Genomic DNA, 24059 nt, shown 5'->3' with positions numbered 1-24059 from the left:
TGAGAGCGATTTTGTAAAAGCTCAGTAAATATCATATCATCTTACCTTGATTTTAAAATTCATTTTCGAGCATTTAGACAGGGAAGGTTGAATATAGTGTACTTATTAAAATTATTTGTTTCAAAACTCAATATATTCTTTTTAGTCATTTTATATTATAGTAAATTAGTAATTCAATAAATACTTTGGTAGTACGGTGTACTTAGTTAATTTTAGGGTTCGTTTAGCAACACTCTTCGTGAATCGGACCCAAAGTCTGTTGTCTTGTCTTACTCGAAAATATTTGGCAAATTGCTACTTGGTCCTTTTGCAGTTGAGGACATTCTACCCTATCCTATTACCTTTCTAATCTCCTGCTATACAGACGCACAAAAAGAAGAAAAAAAAGGAAAGAAAAAAGGGGTTAAGATGGTTTGCTCAATCCCAATTCTCAAACCCTAGAAGCTGTAAACTTGAAGAGGCTGAGAAGACAGTGGCAGTGAAAGAGTGACCGAGAGACTCTCGTTCTCTGTAATCTTCACTATTCAAAGTAGAGAAAAGAAGAGAAGGCTTTGGATTTACACTTCACATAGTTGTTCCAAAAACGTTGTTTTTTTTGTTGAAAGAGAAAAAACGTCGTTTGAAATCACTGCGCATTTATCACTGAAAACACTATGGTAAGTGTTGCCAATCAATCCAATCTCAGAAACCGAACGAAATTTTATTGATTTCAGTTTAATTCATTGTACAAGTTTTCACAGTTCACTGTGCTTGTGTTTGATTTGGACCTCTCAATTTTGTTCGGTTTTCGATAATCAGACGGGTCGGGGCGGAGGAGGAAAGGACCGATTTCGGATGGAGCATCCGGAAAATCGCGGGGGCAGCGGCGGCCCCCGGCGTTTCGACTCCAAGAATGGCAAAGCTCCGCCGTCCAGACACCTCTGGGTTGGGAATCTCTCTCATAGTATCATGGAGAACGACCTCACTGAGCACTTTCTTCAGTTCGGGGAGCTCGAAAGCGTGGCCTTCCAGCCCGGCCGGAGTTACGCCTTTCTTAATTTCAAGAGGGAAGACGAAGCAATTGCCGCCATGGAGTCCCTCCAGGGTTTTCCTGTTGCGGGCAACCCGCTGAGGATCGAGTTTACCAAGGCGGTTAGTTACTTTTTTTTCAAGATGCTTTTTTTCTATCTTTGTTGTAAATATGCACTATGTAATGTGTGTGTGTGTATTATAACTTCGTTATCTGAATTGAAGGCCATGGTAGCTGACTATTTCCATAATCTTTGAGTTTGAGCAAGAAGGTATTGCATAGTTCACCAACTTATAATGTCAAATTAGCTAATTAAAATGCTCCATGACAGATGCATAACGATTGATAACAGTGCCACATTCCACGAAATTCATTAATCCATAAGATATTACAAACCAGCATAATCACAAGGCTCACATGAAAGATTAATGTCCATAGTAACAAAAAAAAAGTTAGTCCTATATTTTAGTAGGGAGCACTTTTAAGACTGAATAGAGGGACATGTGCTTTCCTCTCATTCCGCGGTTTTCAGCATGATCATTCTCCTAGCATTTCCACAAACTTTCAGTAGTTTCAAGATTAGCTTTGAAGGTGAAACACGTGCAAGGGGAGGCAATCCAATCACTCTTTTCTTGTTTCCTTTGCTTTCCAAATGTTTAATGAAAAACCTGTTGACTTAACGTAATAAGTGAATGAGAGTGTTCTGGGTTGCATGCCTATCTAAGAAGTGGTCAACCACAGGAAAATGTATTTCCCTTCTATCATTGCATAAGAATAGTAGGAAACCATATGCAAGTTGGACAAGCTGAGGTTTCAACTGCAAAATCTATAGAATGCCGGGAATGTTTATGCCATGGCTAGCATGATAGCATTCCATTACCATTCCGAACTTCCCGTAAGTAATTTACTAAAGAAGGGCAAAGCACACCATTTTTTTCACTTGTCTCTATTCTTAGTGTCATTCTTATTGTCTAATTGGAGTCACAATGCACTCTTTATCAACTGTGTTGGGGTTCAGAATCATCTGTCCGGTAGTGGGATCTTGATTTGATGGTTTTCTCACTGCAAATCATAATTAGGCAGGGTTTGAGTGTTAAACTACTAAGTTTCAATGTGAATTCATTGACTCATGTGAACTTAACAGGTTTCATAGATTTCTCTCTTCCTAGTCCAGTTTATCCATTCTGTATTATTTCTCACACTGAATTCACAGTTGGGGTGGCATTTATACATACTGTGAGAGTTTCAATTGTAATAGGGAAATATTTTGGTAGTGTTTTCTTCCGAACTAAAATTTTAATGTATTACAGGTTGGAGAAATTTGTCTAGATTATGGTTGCTAGCACTAGATCCCATGTAGGGAACAGTTTCAGGAATTAATCTGTTTGGAGTTCCATAGTGTAGACTGTGCTTATGGGAAGTTTGGGAAGTTTGGGATTTTTTTTTATGACTGAAAGTAATTGGACAGTCATATCAATAAATTTTTCATTGATAGAGCAAGGAACACCATACATTATTTGATATATGGAGACAGTTGGACTTAAAATATGCATGTTTGACTTCACCGTTTGTTACTTGCTGTGTTATCTGTTACTTGTCCTCCCTTGATCAAAAGCACTTAGGTTTTACCTTGCAACTTAAAGAGTTTCTTGAAATCATAATGGATTTTTTAAAACATTGCCATAACTAGTGGAGAATAGTTCTGAATAATTGAAAAAAGACGTTGAATATGCCTCCTTAAGGTGCTTTCTCCTAGCCCTCTCCCACCCACCCAACCTAAGAACAAAACAGAGAAGGAAAAGGTGAGTGTGACAATTCATCAAAATCATTTAATTGGATCATCAATAATTCTATGAAGGAAACAAAATTTTGATTTGATGGGAATAACGGAATATGAAATTCTCACTGAAGAAAAGAAAAGGGTTCAGAAGCCTTTTATCAGATTAAAAGAAGCCCTCACTAGGTAAGAATCCAACCTGATCTCCTTATCTTGGACTATAATAAAAGGAGAAAATTTTGGCATAACGATTGTTGCATGGATATTTAACACTACCAAGGGACCTTTTAACTATTAGAAATCCAATTTTAAACATCTTTTCTCACATCAAAATGATTCCATAAATAGCAAAAATTAGAACCCTATGAACAGCAAGCAACTCAGCATAAGTAGCCACCTCTTGTCGCAAGAGTGAGAAGGAAATATTTAGATATGCAACCTCTCCCAGTATCTCCAATAACAATGTAACTGAATTCATAAGATAAAGGCAAATTAAGTCCCCAATACATGCAGCAAGACAGGGGAGGGTTCAATGAAAACATGAAAGACCTGGGAGTGGATTCTTGTGCTCAATGCATTTGGTGAGTTTAACACCTTCTTCTCCTCCTCTCCTTCTCCTTCTCCTCTTTCCCCCTCCAACCCCCCCCCCCAAAAAAAAAAATCTGTCTATTTAAGATACAGTGGCCAGAAGATCCTATTGGCATGCTGTAGCTCAGATCATATGAGGAAGAAATCTTCTTGGAATAAGCACAAAGTCTTGCATGTGTTGGCTATTCAAATTCTGCAGCTGCTCAACCACCGAATGATTCATATGCATAATAATTTACTTTAGAAAGAAGAAAAAAAACCATGAGATGGCACAAGGCTCACAGTTACATATTATGTTTCACTTTCTTTTTAAATGTGGTCCGTATGTTGGATCCAAATGCAGAAATAAAACCATTACTGCAGATTGCATATGAACGACCAGAAATCTTAATGTAACTCAAACTTCCGACATTCAATCTGTCAAAATATGCAAATAGTCATATCTTGTGGATGATACATCCCAATCATTATTAATATTATAATTTTTGCAATCTACATTGTTTGCACTCTTTTTTCCTTTCTCAATATTCAAAAAATAAATCTGTCATGAAAATCCAATCCACTATAATAGTGCAACTGGATGCTTCATGCCTTAGAAACTGTATCCCTATTATCTTCTTCTTTTGTTTGCGTCATGATAATGGTTTGAATGGAAATTTCAGGGTAGCATTAGAGCAAGTATTCTTTCATGTTCTAAGATTTTATCTAAGAGGGTTCATGTGAGTTGAAAATAAGGTGTGTTCCATTTAGCACAGCAGTACATCTGGAGCAGTTAGAAATCTCATTTAAGGTTCGAACAACTGAGCACATTGCTTATCTCCTTTAGTTAAAAGAATGTGCTGAGGTGATTGCCTGTGTTTACAATCTTTGCCTTGGGAGGCCCATGTACTATGGAGCTCTTTCTGGCTATCCTATTATTCTTCACTAAAAAAATCCAGGTCAACACTGTTAAATTCCTGAATGTCTTAATGCTGAAATACTTTAATTCCTGTGTACCATATGAGAAAGATGGCGCACTTGATCATGGAATAAAATTTACAAATCAAAAGTTATGTTTGTGGCTTCATCCTTTGGGATATGTTAGCCATTTGTAATACTGAAGATGTGGTTTCCTACTATATGCATGGTAAGAATAAGTTTGTGCTCATTATGGGTCAAGTTGCAGTCGGCCAATTTGGGGACCATTTTTCGAAGCATGATTTGGATCTCTTGCTTTGGTTTCAAATATCAGAAGCTAATTTTGATATTAGTCGGAAAGGGTCTGTCATCTTGTTTCGACAATTTAACATGATAATCATGGAAGGGTTTGCAAATTTTTTTTTCTTTCTATTTTAAGGATTCTGCTCCATTGGGAACAATTGGTGACCAGTTATTTGCTTACTCTTTCTAGCAACCATTTCTAAAACGATGAGCTGGATCTCTTGATTCGGTTTCAATCTAATTTGATATTACCGGAAACAGGTCTATCATCTTCTTTAGAATCACTAGTTTACTAATGATTATGGTAAGGAGTTTTAGTGTTTCGGTTGGATTCTTTTTTTCCATCTTAAGGATTGTGCTCCTTTGGAAACAATTATTAAGTAAGTATTTGCTATACTCTTGCTTGCATGGTTTATAATGTTTCGAGTCATAAAAGGTGACGTGTAACCCCCAGGATGTGATATTTACTAATAGAATTCTTGTGCTAATATATATTTGCGACTCTGATTTGAATAATGAGACACATTGAAACTTAGGAAGCTACATTCTTGGAGTGCAAAGCAGCATTTTCTCTGTTTTTGAATGCTCTAGTGGATCTTTTAGTGAGTGATCCATCAACCTTTGTTTGAACTTGTTTTGGTGTGCATGTGTGTCGACCTTCCAAATGATTTGCAAAATGAGGCTCTTTAATTATTTGCATATATCTATATATATAAAGGCAGAGATAGAATATGGAGTGCAAATTCAGTAAGGACACTTGAAGTAATAGTAGTTTAATAGCTTCATTTAAAAAGAAAATGAATTAAATAACAGAATTACTATGTTGAGTAGGATTAGATGTCACTGTAAATGGGTTATGGAAGGACATGTGATGCATGAGGTGGTTGAATAGGATGTTCAGGATACCTCTGTTGTTGCTTAGAGTAATCCATATGAGAGTTGGAGAGTTGGTATTAAACTTGAATTTTCTTTCAATATCAACTAGCACCTACGTATGACCAACAGGACGGGATTAATGATACAAAATTAGAATCGATCTTTCTATATTCGTTCACACATAAGTTCGTTCTGTGCTTACTTTGATGAGATCTTTAATCACAGGATAAATCATCAGCACCATCGCGTGATGAAGATTACTCCCAACGTCGAGATGAACAACGTTCAGCTCTAAGAGGATCTCCTTTCTTGCAAAGGGAGTCTAGAGCATGTCAGGCTAGTCCTGAGCAATTTTATCAGGAAAAATCCAATATGAATGATAAGAATGCAGAGCCTAGTGCAGTTTTATGGATAGGGTTTCCAGCTTTATTGAAGGTGGATGAACTGATATTAAAGAAGGCTTTCTCACCATTTGGTGAGATTGAGAAGATCACGGCATTCCCTGGTCGTAGTTATGCTTTTGTTCGATTTAGGAGTGTAATGTCAGCATGCAGAGCGAAAGATGCTCTTCAAGGAAAATTATTTGGAAATCCCCGTGTACATATTTGCTTTGCAAAGAGTGAAACAGGTTCATCAAACAGTGGAAGGAATTTAATGAATGTCCCTCCATCGCCACATTTTAAGGGGAATGACCGCTCAGGATCGCCTGAGAATTTTCGAGAGGAGAGCAAGTTTGGGAGCTTAACAGGGAATCCTAGCATCAGATCTCCTCAGTATTTCCCAGATTTGGATGCTGGTGATTCTGATCCCTATAGTTTAAGTAAGAAAGGGAATTTATGGACAGGTGAAAACAATACGTTTGACCAGAGGAGGTTTGGGGAAATGGGGTCCGAACTAGGACTATCGGAAGATATGTATGATCATCGGGGTAGTCCTAAAAGAGAGAAATACGCTCATTTACACAATTATTCTCAGAGATTTCCTCAGACAAGTCAACCATATGAAGAACCATGGGACTTGCCAGAAGATATTCATTTCCATCATGGGGCCAAGAAATTGAAGACAGAGTCTTTTCTTCCTGACAGAGAGCTTCCAGAGTATGCCCTGTCTGACTTCGAACAAGAAAGACATGGTTTTCCTAGATCATACTCTGATTTTCCCCAATCTGACAGTTCTAAAAGAAACTTTGAGGCTGGGCCTTTTGGTTACAAACAGATCCCAGAGCGACCAATGAATTTTGCTCTACCTTCAGGACAAAGGGGTGACCGCTGGAAAGAATCTTATGATAATTTTCAGGTGAACTCAGGTTCTCAGCTTGCAAATCCTGTTGATAGGAGAAGATTTACTCCTGAACCAGACCAGTCTTCTTTCAATGTGTGGAAATGGGAAGGGACTATAGCAAAGGGAGGAACTCCTGTCTGTCGTGCTCGCTGCTTTCCTGTGGGAAAAGTTCTTGACATGATTTTGTAAGTAGTAAATTTTTTTTCCCCTCAAATGAAATTTTCCAGTTACTTTCATGATTAGAGTAAACAGAATCAAGAATGTGAAAAAGGCTATATTTACCTAGTGCCTGTTGTCCATCTTCAACAACAGCTGATTGATATCACTTCTTAAACCCAAAAATATGCATTAGTATTTTCATATTTTTTTTTTTTTTTTTCATTCTTAGCATACATTTGAGTTGCAGTGTATTTAGGTGTGTTAGGGATGGGAGAATTCCAATTTATTTTCAATGAATTTGAGAGTTCACAGAAGTGTGGTTGCATGATATTTTGGTTGTATGAATAATCCGACTGCAAAGGTTCTCCTCTCCCCCCACCCCCAACATAGAAAAGGTTTATCCTTAGGTGACCCAATTTTATTGAATTTCTGAATCACACCTTCTGCAGCAACATTAATAGATTAAAACAGACTATACTTTGATCCCTTTTCATAATTTTATTGAGCAGTTTGGCCCCTCTGTTAATTATCTTCGTGATTATACTTTTCTTGATATTCATAAACTACAATGTGCAACATAGATGGACTATTTTCAACTGCTCTGAAACAAAATAAAATTTTTAAATGTTTTGTAACACGTGATAGTGTTTGTTGGATCTAAAATCGTTATGCGCACCAATTCTATGCTGCAGGCCTGAATTTTTGGATTGTACTGCAAGGACTGGTCTAGACATGCTTTCGAAGCATTACTATCAAGCAGCAAGCGCTTGGGTTGTGTTCTTTGTCCCTGAAAGTGATGCTGATATTGGATACTATAATGAATTTATGCATTATCTTGGGGAGAAGCAGCGCGCAGCCGTTGCTAAGTTGGATGACAAGAATACCTTGTTTCTTGTACCCCCATCAGACTTCTCAGAGAAAGTGCTGAAGGTTCCAGGGAAACTCAGCATCTCTGGTGTTGTTTTGAGGTTAGAGCATCCTAGTTCCAATTTTGGATCACATCACCAACAACATGAAAGAAAAGATAGGAGATTATTGTCGTTTCCTGGGGACACATCATATACAAATCCATCAACACCTTCAGAATCTATTCATCCATTTACATCTTTACCTGATTCAAGTAAACCAGGAGGTAGCAATCTCTCTTTCTTGGGGAATTTAATTACATCAGCTCCACCAGCGTCATATTCAGGTTCAGCTCATGGTGTTGGCAATGGGTCTGAGTCTTACAATGAAAACAGGCACGATTATCCACTACATAAGGGAAGCCCTACATTGGGGCCAAATTGGTCTTCTCACCATCTGCAGAACTCAGTTTCTGGTAGTCGAAATAGACCAACCCAAATGTCCAGTATTGCCGTTGATCCTATTCATCAGGATCATAGGATCATGCAAAGGGCAGTGCAAGAGTCAAGCACTGCAGGTGGAATTTCTCATATTCGAAACAGCAATTCATCACTCCATGAAACCCAATCGTCGCCTTCTTTGGCAGCCCTGCAACCAGACCAACTTGCACAACTGGCATCATCTCTTCTTGGGCAGCAGAGGCAGCCTGGGAGCACTCCAAATCCATATACCAGAGAAGATTTTAGGCAGAGAAACACAATGAATGAGTCTGACAACCTTCCAAGGACATCCCAGAGATTTGGTCTGCAGAATAATCAGGTGAGTTCTGAACCATCAACATCTCAGTTTGGTCAAGTTCAAGAGTTGCAGCAGCTGCAACAGCAGGTATCAACTGTGTCGGCAGTGCCTCACATGGGCCAAAGAGAGCTTCAAGCAGGGGTTCAGGGAAATCAACAGCTGCAAAGTATTAGCTCAAATGAAGCAGTGGAAACCGATCCTCAGAAACAACGCATGCAAGCAACATTACAGTTGGCAGCAGCTCTTCTTCAGCAAATCCAAGGAGGGAAAGGAAGTTGACCAGAGTGTGTTGGTCTCATCTATTTGTGTGAATGAGTAGCAAATAAAATTTTGATAATCTTCCATGGGACTACTACTTGTGCTAATACAAGGAAATTCAACATTCGACATCTGTAACAGAGTGCAGTTGCACATTAATTTTGCTTGCTTTCCCTAGCAAACTCAGTTTTAGATGTAAATACTCTTTTCTTTTTCTTTTTTTCTTGCTGGGGTTCAAGTAATTGAACGTTTATTGGTTGTGTTGTCCAATGGAAATGCTAACTTATTTACGTTCTATTTGGACTTAGTTGAAGAAGTGTGGATCAGCCAGATTTGATAGTTAAACTGAACTGGAGCGTCTCTTTTGCTTCATTCTTTTATGTTAATATCACCCTGAGATTAAGATAATGTCGTATATTGTACATAAAAAGCAAGGGACTCTGCTAAGATTAAGTTGTGGCACCCAAGTCCAGCGTAATGCTTTTTTCCTGCCTTTAGCATGGTTGTAATCTCAAGGGACCAGTGGTAATTGAAGAAAAATGAAGAACAAGGCAGAAGGAAATTATATTGCTTTATTGATATGGAGAAAATTAATACCAAGTTATATTACAGAATGAATAAGAAATAATGAATATTATAGAACATGTCCACTATACATATGCGCTGCAAATATTGACAATACTGATGAACTCCAAGATGAACATGGGAAATCTGGCACTAGCTTAAGCATCCTGCTAAACATAGAAGTAGGTAGATGCATCTGTAGCATTTTCTGTATCCCTGCAAAGAATTGATCGGGCTTCGATCACTGAACGAGGGGGCTCAAGATCTTTCTCTTGCAGAGCATTGCCTTGTAATCGCTGCATTTGGGAAGCAAAGGTATCGTCCAATATCTACAGACAAAACATAGTGAAGTTAGAAGCATGCAGTAGGCAGCATCCACCAGAGACAACCCCAAACAATGCATCTGGCCTTAAGCACCTAATTATTTCATCGAAGTTCAAATGTGGTTACAAGGTTGGATACTTGGATTGAGGCAGCCCTCAATCTGAAGCTACTTACCCCAAGAGCATAATAAGATGCGTTATACCAGACTCGGTTTTCCTTCCTGCCTTCAAGGAATTTCAAAACGATCTAGTACAAAAGAATTGTAATGCATCAGAATTAAGAAGATTTAAAAAGTAATGGTTGTGTGAAATACAGTTCTCTCTATTTACCTGTCCCATTCTATCCCAGAATCCACGACAAATTGCAATAAATATTTTACTTGTAAAAACCTCATGCAAGTTGGAGATGGAGTCTACTAGCTGTGAACTCAGTGCATGCATTCTTTCACGGACCTCAGCCTCTCCATCTTCTTCCTTTGTTTCCTCTAGAATCCTTTTGAGCCTTGTGTTACGGTTAGCTTGTACCTGAAACAATCATTTATGAGAACTGTTAATGAGCCTTACATTGCAAATGACAAGGATATATTAAATTGTTAGCAGCCGTACATTGCTAATGAGCTTCCCTACTGTTGCCTGCAGGTAATTTTTGTATTTTGTCCTCAAGAGGACAGTGATTCCATTCATCTGCTCCCCGAACAACGACTTCTTGTTATCTCCCATGTCAGGAAGATAGGAAGCCCAAGGCTTTAAGATGTCTTCTACTTTACAATGAAGGACATCAAGAATTCTCTTCAGGGTGTTTAAAAAAATTCCGAGCTGGGAAAGATATAGAAACTTATTAATATATAGAATTGTGACACATAATTTTGTCTGTGTGTGAATGAGTGACAGATTAGATTTGATTATATTCCAGTATCAGATGCCAGTGGATAAATCTGATACCATGTTTAGGTCCCATAGGAAATATTTGTAAGTGGGTTACTCACTTGATTAGGAACAGCGTAGATTGCCATTGATTGTCGTCTTGTCAGCTTCTGGACCTGCATATTGAGCCTCTTTTGGATACCATCTTTCAATGGAGTCAAGATATCATTATATTGCTTCTCCAGTGCTTTTATGATTGCTCTTTCGATATTGGCAACAGCCTGCACAGAACCAATAAGATAGCTTAGATGAATGTATAGGGTAGCTCTTTGACAAAAACTATAGGCATGAAATGAGATGAGAACTCACCTGTTCCAAAATCAATGAGTATTGGGGCCATCGATTGAGTACCACTTCATATTGTATAAGGGTCTCTCTAATGTTCTCATACATTTCCTCAGCAAATGGAGAGGTGGAATGATTTGTTGACACCCCAGACCATGGCACCTGCATTATTATTTAGAGCTACTTGGTTAAACACAATTCCTCAATGGAGGGAGAGAGGAGAGGGGAATACACAAAAAGCTCCTGAAGAGAGGATACCTTTTCTGCCTTGCAAAGTTCAAGTAAGTTAAGTTGCATATCCTGTACCCAGACCATTATATAATTGTGAAACAGATTCTTTGAGTCTACGCCTCCCTGCACTGGACTGAAGTAAATAAAACATGAAATCAGAACTCTACAAAATAACAGAAACTTCGTTGCTACCATTTATTGCAACTTTCTCAGGGCACCATTTCATTCTAGAAAATCAAATCACAAAACTTTATTTAATGCTAGGGATTTTGGTCCAAATTTCTTTCACTGACCTGATATTCCATGATTCAAGGTTCCTTTCAAATTCAGCAATTGCAATTAAAAGCTCATTTACATGTGGCTGTGGACCAGACGGAGGCAAGGCAGCAAGGAAAGCTCGAAGCCTGTTGCACAACTCAGTGCTGTAAATAGCAGCAGCTATATTCGAGAGGTCAATTGAACTGGAATTAGGTAACATTTGTCAGTATACATATGAAATAATCAAAATTAGGAAGTTCACACTCAAAAACTTTATGATATTGGATCCAACTATAATATTGTACATGAGTCAGCAACATTAGGGACGAAAAAGAAAGGCCTGTACCTGGGGAGTACATGCTGATTGTGGATCTTGATGTCTGCCTGAATTTCCCTTTGTATATTTATACACAAATTCTTCATTTTCAAATATGCTGTTGAGATGGATATGGAGTCCATAAGGAAACCTTCAGAGTTTGTTGACACAAACTCATCGGTCTCCAGCGTGTGTTTCCGGTACCTCTTTTTTGCCGCTGTCTGTTAAGAAACGCATTTGAATAAATACTCGATCAAAACAAAGTGAAAAACAAACAAGGCTAGAAGCCTGCCTCCAAGTTATAAATTGACATTTTTCATGTACCTGCAAATAGTTGCGCAGCATAGTTTGGGCATCTAGCGTGAGGATATCATGAAGGAGAATGTAGACCTGTACAGCAGGAGCTAGAGCTGGCGCTGCAGACTCTGGAGTTGGACCAAACAAGACTGCGAACCCTGTAGTAGAGCCTTCATCTAATGATTTGTAGTTTTCAAAAACATTTGCTAAAAGACTTTCAATTTGTGTTTCACAATCTAACAGTATACTTTTCTGCAAGAAAGAAAGATCAAAGCCAACAAAAGAAAAGGAAGTTATGATCCACAGGGAAATAACCACACAAAAAAAAATATTTATAAATTTTTTTTTTTAAAAAAAAGCTTTTAAATCTAGTGATAGAAACAAAGAATTGGTTCAAGAATTGTTGTAGTATCATGTAATCTTGCTCATTTGCAGAGCCATACCTCCTGCCTCGTCAAACATTTTTCACTCTTGGCCTTTAGTATAGGTACAAGTAATTCATTCACAAGCTGCAAGCAATCCTTTGTCGGAGTTGCCACATTCATGACATGTGAAAGATATCTACAAAGAAACCGAAGGGAAGTGAATATGATGCCAAGCCATCACAAATTTTTTCATAATAATTCTAGTTACTAAATTTGGCAAAATGTACTTTTGCTAAGTACCTCAACTTTGTGTATGACTTGGAAACTTCATAGTAGTCTGCAAATTCGGTCAACAACCACTTCCAAGGTCCACTTAACCATAAGTTCCGGGAATGAAAGTTTTGTGCCCGCATAGCAGCCTCCAGCAACAAATCATAGGCTAGAGTCTCTGCAACTGGTCCACTCTATAACATGTGAAAGAGTATAGATGAGAACCTGGGTATCGGTTATAATGGGTATCGGTTGAGTTGGAAGAAATGAAACCTTTATATGATTAGCTTCGTCATTTGTGATCGTACTACCAATATTGAGCTGAATCTTCCCAATGCATTCTTGATCATCATGGTATAAAGGCCACCACCGAACTTTATCATTCTGCATAGTCACAAAAATCACATCAAATAACATGTGGATGGTAAAAAGGTATTGGTTCACCTTTAGGAAATCTGACATTGGATGATAGGGAAGGATGCATACTGTGGTATCAGTCAAGGATGAAATAGGAATTGTGGTTCGACCTTGGACTGATTTTTTCGTGTCTTGAACTTCCACCATCAGGGCATCCACTTGACTATCTGGGAAACTGAAATTACATGGAATGTGTGAGATCTTCTCCACTTTTAACATAAGATAATTCTCAAACTGTAACCAATGTCCCTTGAAGGGCTGACATACATTTTGGTATGGTACATTATGTCACAGACAGTACTAAGCAAATTACCAGCATATCCATTAAATAGAAGGATCAAAATGTAACTTACAACATGAGATCAAAATAGAAACTTACAACACATGGTAATCACCACTTCCGGGGCGCAAGCAAATTGCTGAACTTGACTCTACTTCAGTGTCTTCAGTGGCACTACTAAGTTGGAATATGCAGGAAAGTGTCTCTGCACACACTAAAAGATAACTATCAATCATCCATCCATTGAAACACAGGATTCATATCACAGGACATCGAAAGATCCACCAAGGGTTGCTACATAGATATATTCTGCTTATCTTAATCAATAACAAAAAAGCTCTAGGCTTGTAATATATATATATATATATATATATATATATATATATAGAGTAGATGGTGCCTTCATATTTAGTATTCAGAGAAAATTTGATTTAAGAACAACACCAGAGTTTTTGTACAGCACAAACCTTCTGTTGTAACTGATAATGACGCCGACTTTAAAGAACTTATGCCAGTTTTTACTAGTGATGAAACATGTCGGACATATTCTGCCCCTGCTTGTATGTACATTGCACCTCTCTGTGAATATGTGCTCTTCAGTTTCCTTCTTGGTATTACTCGAAGTTTCCTCACTGCCGTCATTTAAAAACCACATTAAATTATGAAATTTAATGTCCAAAATAAACCTAACATCCTAAGATAAGATTAAATAATGCTAGCATAGAAACCATCTATTACTTTTCATACTTTTTGGCCTCCATAAACAGTTGTATATAAAGCAATTAATTGAATTTGGTAAAAGAGCGTTTTGAAGTTCAATTCCAGTTAATTTCTTAAACTGAAAGTAACTTCAAGCCCATTCGTCAGTATCTCACTTATAAAGTCAAATCATTTAGAAGATCGCACCTTCAACTCTTATCTTTCCAACCACCTTCTTTGCCTTCGGAGGAAAAATTTGGTCTGCATTCCTACTCGTCTTTGCTTCTACTGGTTGTACACCCCGGGGTTGCAACAAAAATGTGTTTAGCCTGTATAATCAGAGTTTAAATCTGAAATTCCCATTCAAAGCCTGAGAACTAGCCATGGCACTTCAAAAAATAAAGTATCCAGCATTAGGAAAAGGTAGCTAACCCAAAGGCATTCCGAAGAGCCAGGCACTCATCTCGTAGAAATTCGGGTGCCTCAGTGCAGCCTCTTGCCCATGCTTGTAGGCATAAGCGTATACATGCCTCGTGTGCGATCAAGGTTTGCCAGGCATATTGGCCACTGCAATGATAAATTGAGATGCCATAAAAAGAATGAAAAAAGATGGTTTTTCAAATTTCAGAAAAAACTAATATATGTGCAGAATCTTTTGGATCTAACTGGGTTTTACTCAGTACGAATATATATAAAACATTTGAAATCATAATCAAATTTTTGGAAAGGCAACTCTTTCCTTGTTCAATGTAGAAGTGCAAACACAGTTAAGTTCTTACTGATAAAGCAATAAAACTCCACTAAAACCAAAGTAGCAGTAAACAAGTATCTGACTTTATATGAAATTCAACATTGGATGCACCTGGTATTATAATAAGCTGAATGGTCTAATTGGCTGGCTTGCAAAGAAGGGATTCTTGTTTCTGTCTCTCCATCTATGCTTTTGTTGGCTCTGCAGAAGACAATGTTAAATTATGCGAATTATCAAAAACACAAGAAAGAAACAAAAGAAATCAAGTGAAAGTCACAGTTCACAAAAAAAATACTAAAACAAGGAGCAAACAGCTCTTTTTGCAATACCTGTCACCAAGTTCAGAAGCTTTGAAAGAACTAGTATCCAAATCTGCTAAAGCGTCTACACTCCCATCAAAACCCATTGATCCCCTTGATGGGCAAGTCCAATTTTCAGCTCCATTGCTCTCTGTCAACCTTTGACAAGCTTCTTGACCTTGACTCTCAACCTCAAAGCCCTTCTCGTCCCTTGCAATTTCAAAAATGGGAGGCGCACTTGGAGTTCCCAAGTCTGCTGAATCTCTGAGCATACTACATTCATCACCACTTGGGGTAGTACCCTGCTAAACAATCACCAACCAAGATTCAAAATCACAAACAAACACTTACGGTCTTACCCACTACAAAAAAAATAACTCAAGAGTTATAACTAAAAAGACCAGCATCAAGGCCTACATTGAAATTACGAAGTTGAGCCCTTTTCAGAAGCTGATTGCCAGCACATGGTGTCGAAGTCTTCGGGGCACATCTATTCTTGAAACCCACCTCACCATCCGTAAATCTCCTGCAATTTCCAGGCAATTCAATCCTCAGACCCTCCTTCAACAACCCTCTATTCAACCCTGTGCTAGACTTGTTCTTGTAACCAAACATCTCTTCTTCTTCATAGTACTGCTCCATCGGTTTTGTCTCTTCATCGAAGTAATTGGCAGCTGAACCATCATCAGAAACTGAAGCTACACTCTCGTTATCATCATATTCATTATCAGTGTCGCTGCTTAGACAAGAAGCTACCAAGCTTTGAGGTGCGAGGAGGCCAGCGTGGAACTTGAGTGGAGGCAGAACATGGCTTCCACTGTTGGAGCTGAAGCGCAGAGGCGATTTTGGGTACGGTTCCGAAGTGAGTTTCTCTGAGAGAGGCGATCGAATAGCTTGTGGTGTTTGTTGTTGTTGCTGTTGTTGTTCAAGTAGCTCAGCCTCTGATCCCTGCAGCAGGGTATTCAATTGAAATCCATAAAGAGCTTAAATACACATGAACACGCAGATTCAACATGCGTTTTTAGATTCGCAAAGATGAATTATGTATATGGTTTTTGAAAAGTTAAGAGCTTTTGGGATTTGGGTACCTGTTTGATCCACTTGATTGCATTTTCGTCGAGGCCTTCGGTGAACATTTTGCAGGGTTTTGGGCGAGAGAGAGAGAGAGAGAGAGAGAGAGAGAGAGAGAGAGAGAGAGAGAGGCTTTGTTGAAGAAGGAAGGTTGAGAGAGCTGAGATGGTGGAAGAAGAAGAAGAGAGAGAAAGAGCTCGTAGGTCGGCGGTGCAGATGTGGGGATGTCGGCTGCCAACGGCTAGTTAGACTTTTTAAATGTTTTTCAAACATAGAAAAGGGGCCTTTTTCTTCTTTTATTTTTTCTAGGAATATAGAAGGGGGACTTTTCCTCATGTCACAATCCAACAATTTTAAGAACAAAAAATATGATTCATTTAAGCAGAATCTGGCGATTATTTTTGAATTTCTAGATTTTAGTTGAAGAAATAATAATTCCTCTCTAAATATTGTTTTTTAAGAGGAAAATGAACCGTTACATTTTGCCAGATTTTTGAAGAAATAAACAACTTAAAGATTTTTTTTTTTTTTTTCAGAAAATAAGAGAAAATGAGTGGGGGAAATGCAAATAAACACAAGTTAAAATATTATTGTTATTTGCACTCTTCTTTAAGGATAAGGAGTGATGGAAGCTTTTTGGGGAGTGCTGTAATTTGCTGTATTCATTACACAATGGAGAAGGCTCCTCAAAATTAAATAATCAAAACTATTTTATTTTATTTTAATAAGATCACCATCACATTGACCTGAACTTGAAGACCGGACCCTTTACCTTCACTCTATCTATGCCCACATGGATCCAGAAAGAACATGAGATTTGCAATGGGAGCTTTTTCAACCCTTTGCCTGTTCCACAAGAGATTTGCAACCATACTGCTCACTAATTGGAATTTTTATTATTATTGGAATATTAGTTTGGAATTTGGGTTGAGGATAGAGCACCATGGAGCCACATTTACATGTTCTTCTATGTGTAAATTCGAGAGTGTAAAACCACATTTACATCTTTTTACACCTCCGAAATATATACACCCTTATACATCCATGGTGTAAATTATATACACCCCCTTTACATTCCACCATTGTAGTTTCTCTTATCTTGTATCCTAGAAAATTATGTAAATTCTTCTCAATGAATGAGGTTGTCAGCAAAGAAAGAAAATAAAAACATTAAGTGCATCATAATAACTGCTGTGCACCAACCAACACTAAATGAGCAAAACAAACAGAGAGCTGAAAAGCAAGCCATGCCTGAAAACCAGAGAACAGTTTGGCATTAAATTCTTGGGAGGAGAAATGAAGAAGGTGAAGACAATTAATTACAGGAAACTAACTAAGTAGGGGCTTCCACGTTTCTCCTCTCATGCAGTAGAAATCAAAGGCCTCTCTGCTATTCTCATCTCTGGCAAGCCCTGCTGGCATTGGCCTCTGCTGTGCTGCTTCTCATGTAAATCATGATCATCTGTGTAGACCTCCAATTCTGTGCTGCAAGGCCCTAAACCTGGGTTTTTTCACCTGGTTGTTGTGTGGAAGGAAATAACAGAGAAAGAGCTAGCTGTTCAAAGTTCAAACCAGTCCAGCCTCATCAGTTTGTGTTTTTCGGGCTTTATCTGGTTGTTGGGATTTTGTGTTTGTAAGTTTTCTTATCTGTTTTTCTTCTATCTGGGTTTGTAGGTAGATGTTTCATAGAGGAGGAGAAGGAGGAGGAGGAAGTGGTGTTCCAAATCACACATATAATAGTCAGCTTCTGCGGGCTGCTGCTCTTCAGCCTCAGGAAGAAGAAGAAGAAAAAGAAAGGATGGTTGGTTGTGGTTTTGATTATTTTGGTGATGATGAGCAAGATTTTCAAGGACCCCCAACTCCCACTGTCACACAGAGTGATGACAGTGTTGTTGTTGAGGGTGAAGAGGAGGAGGAGGAGGAAGAAGAAGAAGAAGAAGAGGACCTTTCTCATGATCTTCAAACGCCTTCGGTTCTGAGTTCGAACTTCAAACCTCGCCTTCGATGGACTCCTCACCTTCATGCCTGCTTTGTTGATGCTATCAATCAGCTTGGTGGCCCCCATAGTAAGCAACCCATCTCCCTTGGCTTTGTTGTATATATATGTATACACATATATAGTATCTTGTTTTCAGTCATCTGAACATGTCACATGTCACATTTGCAGAGGCAACTCCGAAAAAGCTTCTGCAGAAAATGGGTGTCAAGGGAATAACTCTTTACCACTTGAAGAGCCACCTCCAGGTCTGTTTGATCCATTCACTAATTGATGTTATTTAAGGAGAAATTCTTGTTGTTAAGTGTTTGATCATTGATGTGTAATCATATTGCAGAAATACAGACTTGGAAAGTACTCGGTGAAGGAGTGGAAGGAGGTTCCGGAAACTTGTAAGTTCTTGATCAAAACTAAGCAAATGTAAAAACATACCTCTAAACGAGTTCTTTTGTAAATAACTGAAGAAAAAATTGAGCAGGAAAGTAAAACCCAAAAATAAAAGAGAGAGAGAGGGGGAGGGGGGAGGGGGAGGTGAGGGTGAGAGAGAGAGAGAGAGAGAGAAAGTAGTTAAACAACTGATGTAGTGATGAAAAACTAACTTGTGAATTGTGAATAAAATATCATGTTTTTGAGCTGACTTTAGATTTTTAGTACCACTAAATGAAAGAGACCTCAGTTTCACAGGACTTCGAAGGCAGAAGCGTTAGTAGCACTTCCTTGTGCTCATTGCTATCCCAGAAAAAGTATGATTTGCTCTGCTCCTTTTATCTCCACTAAACATGTCTTTCTTCAGAATTACAATTCCATTTTCAAGTGCATTATCTGCTAAAGGCTGTGATTTTTTGTTTGTGTGTGATGTGTCTCCATACTTAGGCATTCTTCTAAACTAATAAAGAAGGCTCTAACCCAGGCGGAAGTTGAAGAAAAACTTGGTCTGCAAATTGAGGCAAGTTTTCAAGTTTGGAAATTGACTTGGGAGCTTAAGCTGATAAATACGAACCTTATTCTTTATTCTTTAGTTTTTTGATGGCATGTTGCAAGAAAAACACAAAGGGGTAAAGTACCTGATGAAACTTATCCTCACTACATAATTTTGCAGGCTGAGAAGCGATTAAAATTGCGTCAGGATGCCCAACGAAGATATATGGATTATGCACTAGATAATGCATGTAAAAAGCTTGCTGATCAGTTTCTTGGAAGTGTTGCAGTAGACTCTGCAGGCGTATTTCGGAAGGATGTAGCTGGTTTAGGAACTATGGTGTCAATAATATCTCAGAAAGATCAATTCCTTGCATATGACCTAACTAAGGAAACCAGCATGCAGCTTAGTCTTGAAGACCAACTTGGTGGGTTTGAAGCTCAGAGGGAAGCTTATCACGAAACTGAAGGCCACCTGATCTCACATGGAAATTCAGAAAATTCATCTGTGGAAGATTTCCAAATTCTGGCTGACGATGACAAGATAATGGAGCAGAGTTTGGATAATGACCCTGCAGAAGCTTACTTGGTTTTGGATACTGCTGAAATGGGAACCTCCAGTCATAGAACTTAATTTCATCAACCCACATCAACATGGTGTGCTAAGGCACTCTGGATGAACGAACAAAACCACCTTTATGTTGTTTGCTTGTGGAGTTTCATAATTTAAGATTTTTTTTCTGGTATAAAACTTTGGCAGCTTAGTTCTGCTTGTTGCTAGTGGTTATTTCTTTTTTTGACTGCTCATGGCACACTCTTGAATGTATTCAAGGTGCTTTGTTACTATGGACTATGGAGTCAATCATGGAGTTTTGGGCATGGATATATACCGGTGACACTCAAAAATCTTTCCTAACCATAGGTGTGGGCATGAGTTAAGTTGGGTCGGTTTTATTCTCAATCCGTAACTCAACTCGATATATAGCTATTTATGATTTCTTAGATCCAAGACCAACTCATTATTAGGCTAACTCAACCCAATCCAAACTTTTTGTGATCAGATTTAGCAGTTCGATCAAGTTAATTCAAAATGAAGCCTACTTTTAAGTTTTGGTTCAAATTATTGGTTCTAACCCGTACATAGCGGTTTATGATTTTTTGAATTCAAGACGCGCTCAATTTTAATCCAACCCAACCCACTATGACCGGGTTGGACGATTCGACCAAGTTGACTCGAAATTGTGCCCACCCTCAAACCATGGACTTCTTGGCTCTAACGTTGTTGAAATCCACCCTATCACCAGTTGTATACAACCATGGAGATGAAAGCTATAGACACATGATTATATAAAGGTGGTGACAACCAAAAATCTCTCCTGAAGGTGGCAAGCTTCACTAACCAATGAACAGTGGGACCGTAGGAGCCTGTAATTCAGCCTCCGACTAAAACAAAACAAAAGTTCAACTGAATTAAATCCCACAAGGAAACATTAAAGAGGTTTATCAAATTTAAAATTTTACCAGCACAAAATCAAACCGGTTGTTGGGATTCGAAAGAATTATCCAATTCACCTTTCTATTCAGATACGAAATAAAAGATAATACAAGGACTGAAGGTCCACGAATTACAACTTTCTAGTAGAATGTGATTAAACTAAAGTAAAGCGCAACACTAGTGAAGCGGTAAGAAACCAAATCGGATATGTGTGGGGTGAAAGGAGAATCTGCCGCTGATCATATCACAAGCAAGGCAGCAAACAGAAATAGGTCTTCTTGCCATATAATCAGAGAGCCTCTTGAGATGCTGCAATACAATCAGCTTTCAATGCAACCAAGTAAAGACTAAAATGAATAACCAAAAATACTTCTTCCTTCATTGCAGACTCATTTCCCAACTGTTTGATGAAGAATTCCAGCCAACACTTTTAATCGATCTTTACAGATGAGAAGAGGTAATGAACAAAGTAGAAAGACATGAGAAAGCCAATTGTGCCAGTTGACAACATGATTGCAGTTGCCATGATCAATGAATAACCAAGGTAAAGGATAGCCGACACAGGCCCACTCAAACTCTGCAGGTCAAATACCAAGTAATTGATGGAGTACAGGAACACATAAAGGGAAACAGAACCTGAAGCAAAGAAAGCCTTCCACCACCACCTCCAATCCTCCACACAAAGATGCATGTAGGTGAGAACCACTGAAACTTCAGCACAAACAATAACCAACAACAGAAGCACTATAAGCAGGAAACCAAAGACATAATAGAACCTCCCAAGCCAGATGCTAGAAAGGATGAAGAAAAGTTCGATGAAGAGGGTTCCAAATGGAAGTGTCCCAGAGCCAAGAACAAGAAGCCATGATGGATATTTGCGCGCAGGAATTTCCCTTGGAATCTGGTTGGTTCTCACAGGATATTGAATTGCCTCAGCTCGTGTGCCTAAGAAACCTCCGAGAAGAGTGAGAGGCACTGAAATGCAGAACCAGAGGGACAAGAGTACAAAAAACAAGGAAATGGGAAGAGCACCAGTACTATTGCTGCCCCATAGAATGAAGTTCAGTACCGTAAGGATAAGAAAGACGATTCCAGGAAAGAAGCATGCCACAAACCAGGAAACTGATCTCCACCCTTCGGAAGTTCCCTTTATGGTTCTCCACATACGGACAGCAACATAACCGGCAATAATCCCAAGGAAAAGATATAGAATGATCATTCCTGTCAATAGCATTCCTCGTGAAGCTGGCGACATGAAACCAAATGCTGCAAAAATGATAGTGACAACTGCCATCCCTGTAATCTGAACCCCATCTCCAACCATAACACAAAGAAGCTTTGAAGAATCTGGTTCTCTGAACACATCTCCCACAACAAGCTTCCACCCAGAGAGCTCCTCATTCATCTGAGCTTGAGATTCTTTGTCCAGTTCTTCATATCTTGTTAAATCCCTCCTCACAGTCCTTAGGAATATGACAAAGACAATACCAGCGAGGAAAAAGATCACCATTAATGAATTCAAGATAGAGAACCAGTGCACACGAGCCCCCTCCATCTTCAGATAAGCATCCCACCTTGATGGCCATCTTATATCACTTTTCACAAACTCAACCTGATAAGTGAATGATACTCTCTCTTGCTCCCTTATTATTTGAGACTTTTCAAGCTCTGAGGGGCAATTTACATCTGGGATACTTTGGTACATGGACTTTTTCTTCATGGTGTCAGGGTCGTATTTAATGCTACACGGGTAAACCTCAAAGCCAACAATCTCAAACCCAGATGCCTTTTTCTTTTCAGCTTCGGAAATGACACCTGGACCTTCTTCCCCAGTCCCAATTATCTGCACACCACTCCCTTCATACTCGTGAATCAAAACCCTGAACTTCAGGTGATTGATTATGTAATCATCTTTACTGTTGGGTGGAGTGTACCCAACAGGAAACCCAGTCCACTGAATCTTAACCCCATTTTGGTAAGCATATCTCATCGCCGGCAAATTATCAAGGATCATGTTGACCTGATACAGATCACGGGTTCTTTGTTTCAGCAGCTTTACGTCGTGCTCAGTCAAAGGGTGTGTGGTACATAGGTAAAGAGTTTTATTGACATTCATTTTAAATCGGTAAGCGGAATTCTCGATCTCATCTCCCATGAGGAGTTCCCCGAGATTCTCAGCGCTTTTCTTGATACCTTCAGGGGGTTTGCAATAAGGGAGACTGTAGTAGCTGAAGGGCAGCTCAGTCTCTATAGAAGTTAAGGAGTTAACTTTGGTAACGATTTCTTGCGCTTTGGAATATGTATGCATGTAGCTTCCCGGCAGATAAAACCCATTACAGCTGTGCGCAAATAGAGCCAAAACAAGCAAAGTCCATTTGATATAGGTCACTCTCGGATTCGATATCGCCATCGAAATCGAGAAAAATAGCACTCACCAGAGGTTGGAGTAAGCAGTAGATCTACGCTAGTCTTACAGATGCATTCAACAATAAATCTACACGAAGTTTCAAAAAAAATACAAAAAAACCCAGTATCAGCCAACAATAAAGAATGAATTTTTGAGCTGGATTAGCAAAATAACCATTTGGGTTAACAAATTAGAGCATGAAGTTGTTTATTGTTTGATTTCTACTCTCCAACCGCATCAGATCCACTAATAACAGAGCATAAACAAGCATATACTCACTCAATCAGATCCGACTATTAAAAACAAACAAAAAACAAAAAACAGAAGCAGATCCATGAATTCAAATATTACAACTTGGAATTATAGATTTCAAACATGCCATGGAAGATGTGAGAAAATTGAAGACGCACCGTAATAGATCTGGAGCAAAACTTCGAAGGGATGCTGAAGGCTGTGTGCGTGAGAGCGAAGCTCAAAATCTCAGCGTCCCCTTCTTTTAAAATTTTATGCTGCTCCCATTAGAGCAAACAGATTATAGAAGGCATGAAGGAACTAACTCTGCTTTCTTCGGAAAAATGGTGCGAAAGGAGATGAGAATAACTTAATTCTCTACGCGCTCATATTGGTATTGTGAAGTAGGTTGGGCCCCAGCCCACTAAAGTTACATTGGATTTTTTTTTAAAGGAAAACTTAGATTTATTTATTTATTTTTTTTATTTATTTATTTATTTTTTTTGGTCAAGAAAGGAAAACTTAGATTCGATCTTGAATATCTGGGTGTGTGATTTTCATTTTATTTATTTTATTTATTTATTTTATTTATTTTTAATGAGCTTGACTGATTGAGATCTGAGACGACTTTATAATGCTTTATGGTAAAATAAGTGCATTGTTATCATGATTATAGTGGTTAGAAATATTTTGTTATATGAAACTTAATTTTTGTCATAATTACATGCTTATAAAGTAATCTTGGTAATGAACATGTCATCAAGAAGCCATTAGAAAATAAAGATTTATGGTATGGAAATAAGTAAAAGAGACCCCATTTGCATACATCAGTCTGACATGAATGTCATTTTTGTGAAAAATGTGATTAAC

General features: G+C 38.5%; 4 protein-coding genes across 7 annotated transcripts; 2 read left to right on the top strand and 2 right to left on the bottom strand.

Annotated features, from left to right (window-relative positions):
- Window positions 1–367: 367 nt before the first annotated feature.
- On the top strand, window positions 368–9200 carry LOC117622612 (flowering time control protein FPA). The gene is made up of 4 exons (XM_034353353.1): window positions 368–656; window positions 799–1131; window positions 5676–6916; window positions 7583–9200. Exons 1-4 carry the CDS (start codon window positions 654–656, stop codon window positions 8811–8813), a joined length of 2808 nt encoding a protein of 935 aa, XP_034209244.1. The 5' UTR covers window positions 368–653; the 3' UTR covers window positions 8814–9200.
- A 140-nt stretch (window positions 9201–9340) lies between these two features.
- LOC117623566 lies at window positions 9341–16251 on the bottom strand. 3 transcript variants are annotated; one of them, XM_034354591.1, is made up of 22 exons: window positions 16160–16251; window positions 15489–16019; window positions 15102–15376; window positions 14884–14973; window positions 14454–14588; window positions 14229–14350; window positions 13790–13954; window positions 13422–13536; window positions 13112–13217; window positions 12899–13009; window positions 12656–12819; window positions 12434–12551; window positions 12018–12242; window positions 11724–11914; window positions 11413–11580; window positions 11147–11252; window positions 10913–11050; window positions 10666–10824; window positions 10286–10495; window positions 10010–10204; window positions 9855–9926; window positions 9341–9685 (listed from the first exon to the last, which is right to left on the bottom strand). In XM_034354591.1, exons 1-22 carry the CDS (start codon window positions 16205–16207, stop codon window positions 9527–9529), a joined length of 3603 nt encoding a protein of 1200 aa, XP_034210482.1. In that variant the 5' UTR covers window positions 16208–16251; the 3' UTR covers window positions 9341–9526. The 3 variants fall into 3 exon arrangements, with proteins under 3 accessions (XP_034210482.1, XP_034210484.1, XP_034210483.1); XM_034354593.1 differs by having other exon boundaries at window positions 13422–13527; XM_034354592.1 differs by having other exon boundaries at window positions 15102–15373.
- Window positions 16252–17388: 1137 nt separating this feature from the next.
- LOC117620601 (protein PHR1-LIKE 2-like) lies at window positions 17389–19921 on the top strand. Of its 2 annotated transcripts, XM_034350720.1 has the most exons (7): window positions 17390–17730; window positions 17817–18208; window positions 18310–18386; window positions 18476–18530; window positions 18815–18881; window positions 19012–19084; window positions 19238–19921. In XM_034350720.1, the coding sequence occupies exons 2-7, from the start codon at window positions 17821–17823 to the stop codon at window positions 19688–19690; spliced, it is 1113 nt and encodes a 370-aa protein (XP_034206611.1). In that variant the 5' UTR covers window positions 17390–17730; window positions 17817–17820; the 3' UTR covers window positions 19691–19921. The 2 variants fall into 2 exon arrangements, with proteins under 2 accessions (XP_034206612.1, XP_034206611.1); XM_034350721.1 differs by having other exon boundaries at window positions 17389–18208.
- Window positions 19922–20557: 636 nt separating this feature from the next.
- On the bottom strand, window positions 20558–23619 carry LOC117621431 (transmembrane 9 superfamily member 12). Its single transcript, XM_034351900.1, has 2 exons — window positions 23369–23619; window positions 20558–23045 (listed from the first exon to the last, which is right to left on the bottom strand). Exon 2 carries the CDS (start codon window positions 22959–22961, stop codon window positions 20982–20984), a length of 1980 nt encoding a protein of 659 aa, XP_034207791.1. The 5' UTR covers window positions 22962–23045; window positions 23369–23619; the 3' UTR covers window positions 20558–20981.
- Window positions 23620–24059: the final 440 nt, after the last annotated feature.

Source organism: Prunus dulcis, chromosome 3 (genome assembly GCF_902201215.1).
Source record: "Prunus dulcis chromosome 3, ALMONDv2, whole genome shotgun sequence".
NCBI classification, from domain to species: Eukaryota; Viridiplantae; Streptophyta; class Magnoliopsida; order Rosales; family Rosaceae; genus Prunus; species Prunus dulcis.
Note: the sequence above shows the minus strand (reverse complement) of the source record. Positions and strands in the feature narration are given on the sequence as shown.

Bases quoted from the DNA above. Each gene is read 5' to 3' on its own strand.
- LOC117622612 (XM_034353353.1), top strand. The intron at 1,132-5,675 runs GTTAGTTACTTT...CTTTAATCACAG, and splicing joins GGATCGAGTTTACCAAGGCG to GATAAATCATCAGCACCATC. The intron at 6,917-7,582 runs GTAAGTAGTAAA...TCTATGCTGCAG, and splicing joins AAAGTTCTTGACATGATTTT to GCCTGAATTTTTGGATTGTA.
- LOC117620601 (XM_034350721.1), top strand. From the start codon at position 17,821: ATGTTTCATAGAGGAGGAGAAGGAGGAGGAGGAAGTGGTGTTCCAAAT. The intron at 18,209-18,309 runs GTAAGCAACCCA...TCACATTTGCAG, and splicing joins TCAGCTTGGTGGCCCCCATA to AGGCAACTCCGAAAAAGCTT. The intron at 18,882-19,011 runs GTATGATTTGCT...CTCCATACTTAG, and splicing joins TCATTGCTATCCCAGAAAAA to GCATTCTTCTAAACTAATAA.
- LOC117623566 (XM_034354591.1), bottom strand. From the start codon at position 16,207: ATGTTCACCGAAGGCCTCGACGAAAATGCAATCAAGTGGATCAAACAG. The intron at 10,496-10,665 runs GTGAGTAACCCA...TATCTTTCCCAG, and splicing joins TCTACGCTGTTCCTAATCAA to CTCGGAATTTTTTTAAACAC. The intron at 9,927-10,009 runs GTAAATAGAGAG...CTTTTGTACTAG, and splicing joins TCTGGGATAGAATGGGACAG to ATCGTTTTGAAATTCCTTGA.
- LOC117621431 (XM_034351900.1), bottom strand. From the start codon at position 22,961: ATGGCGATATCGAATCCGAGAGTGACCTATATCAAATGGACTTTGCTT.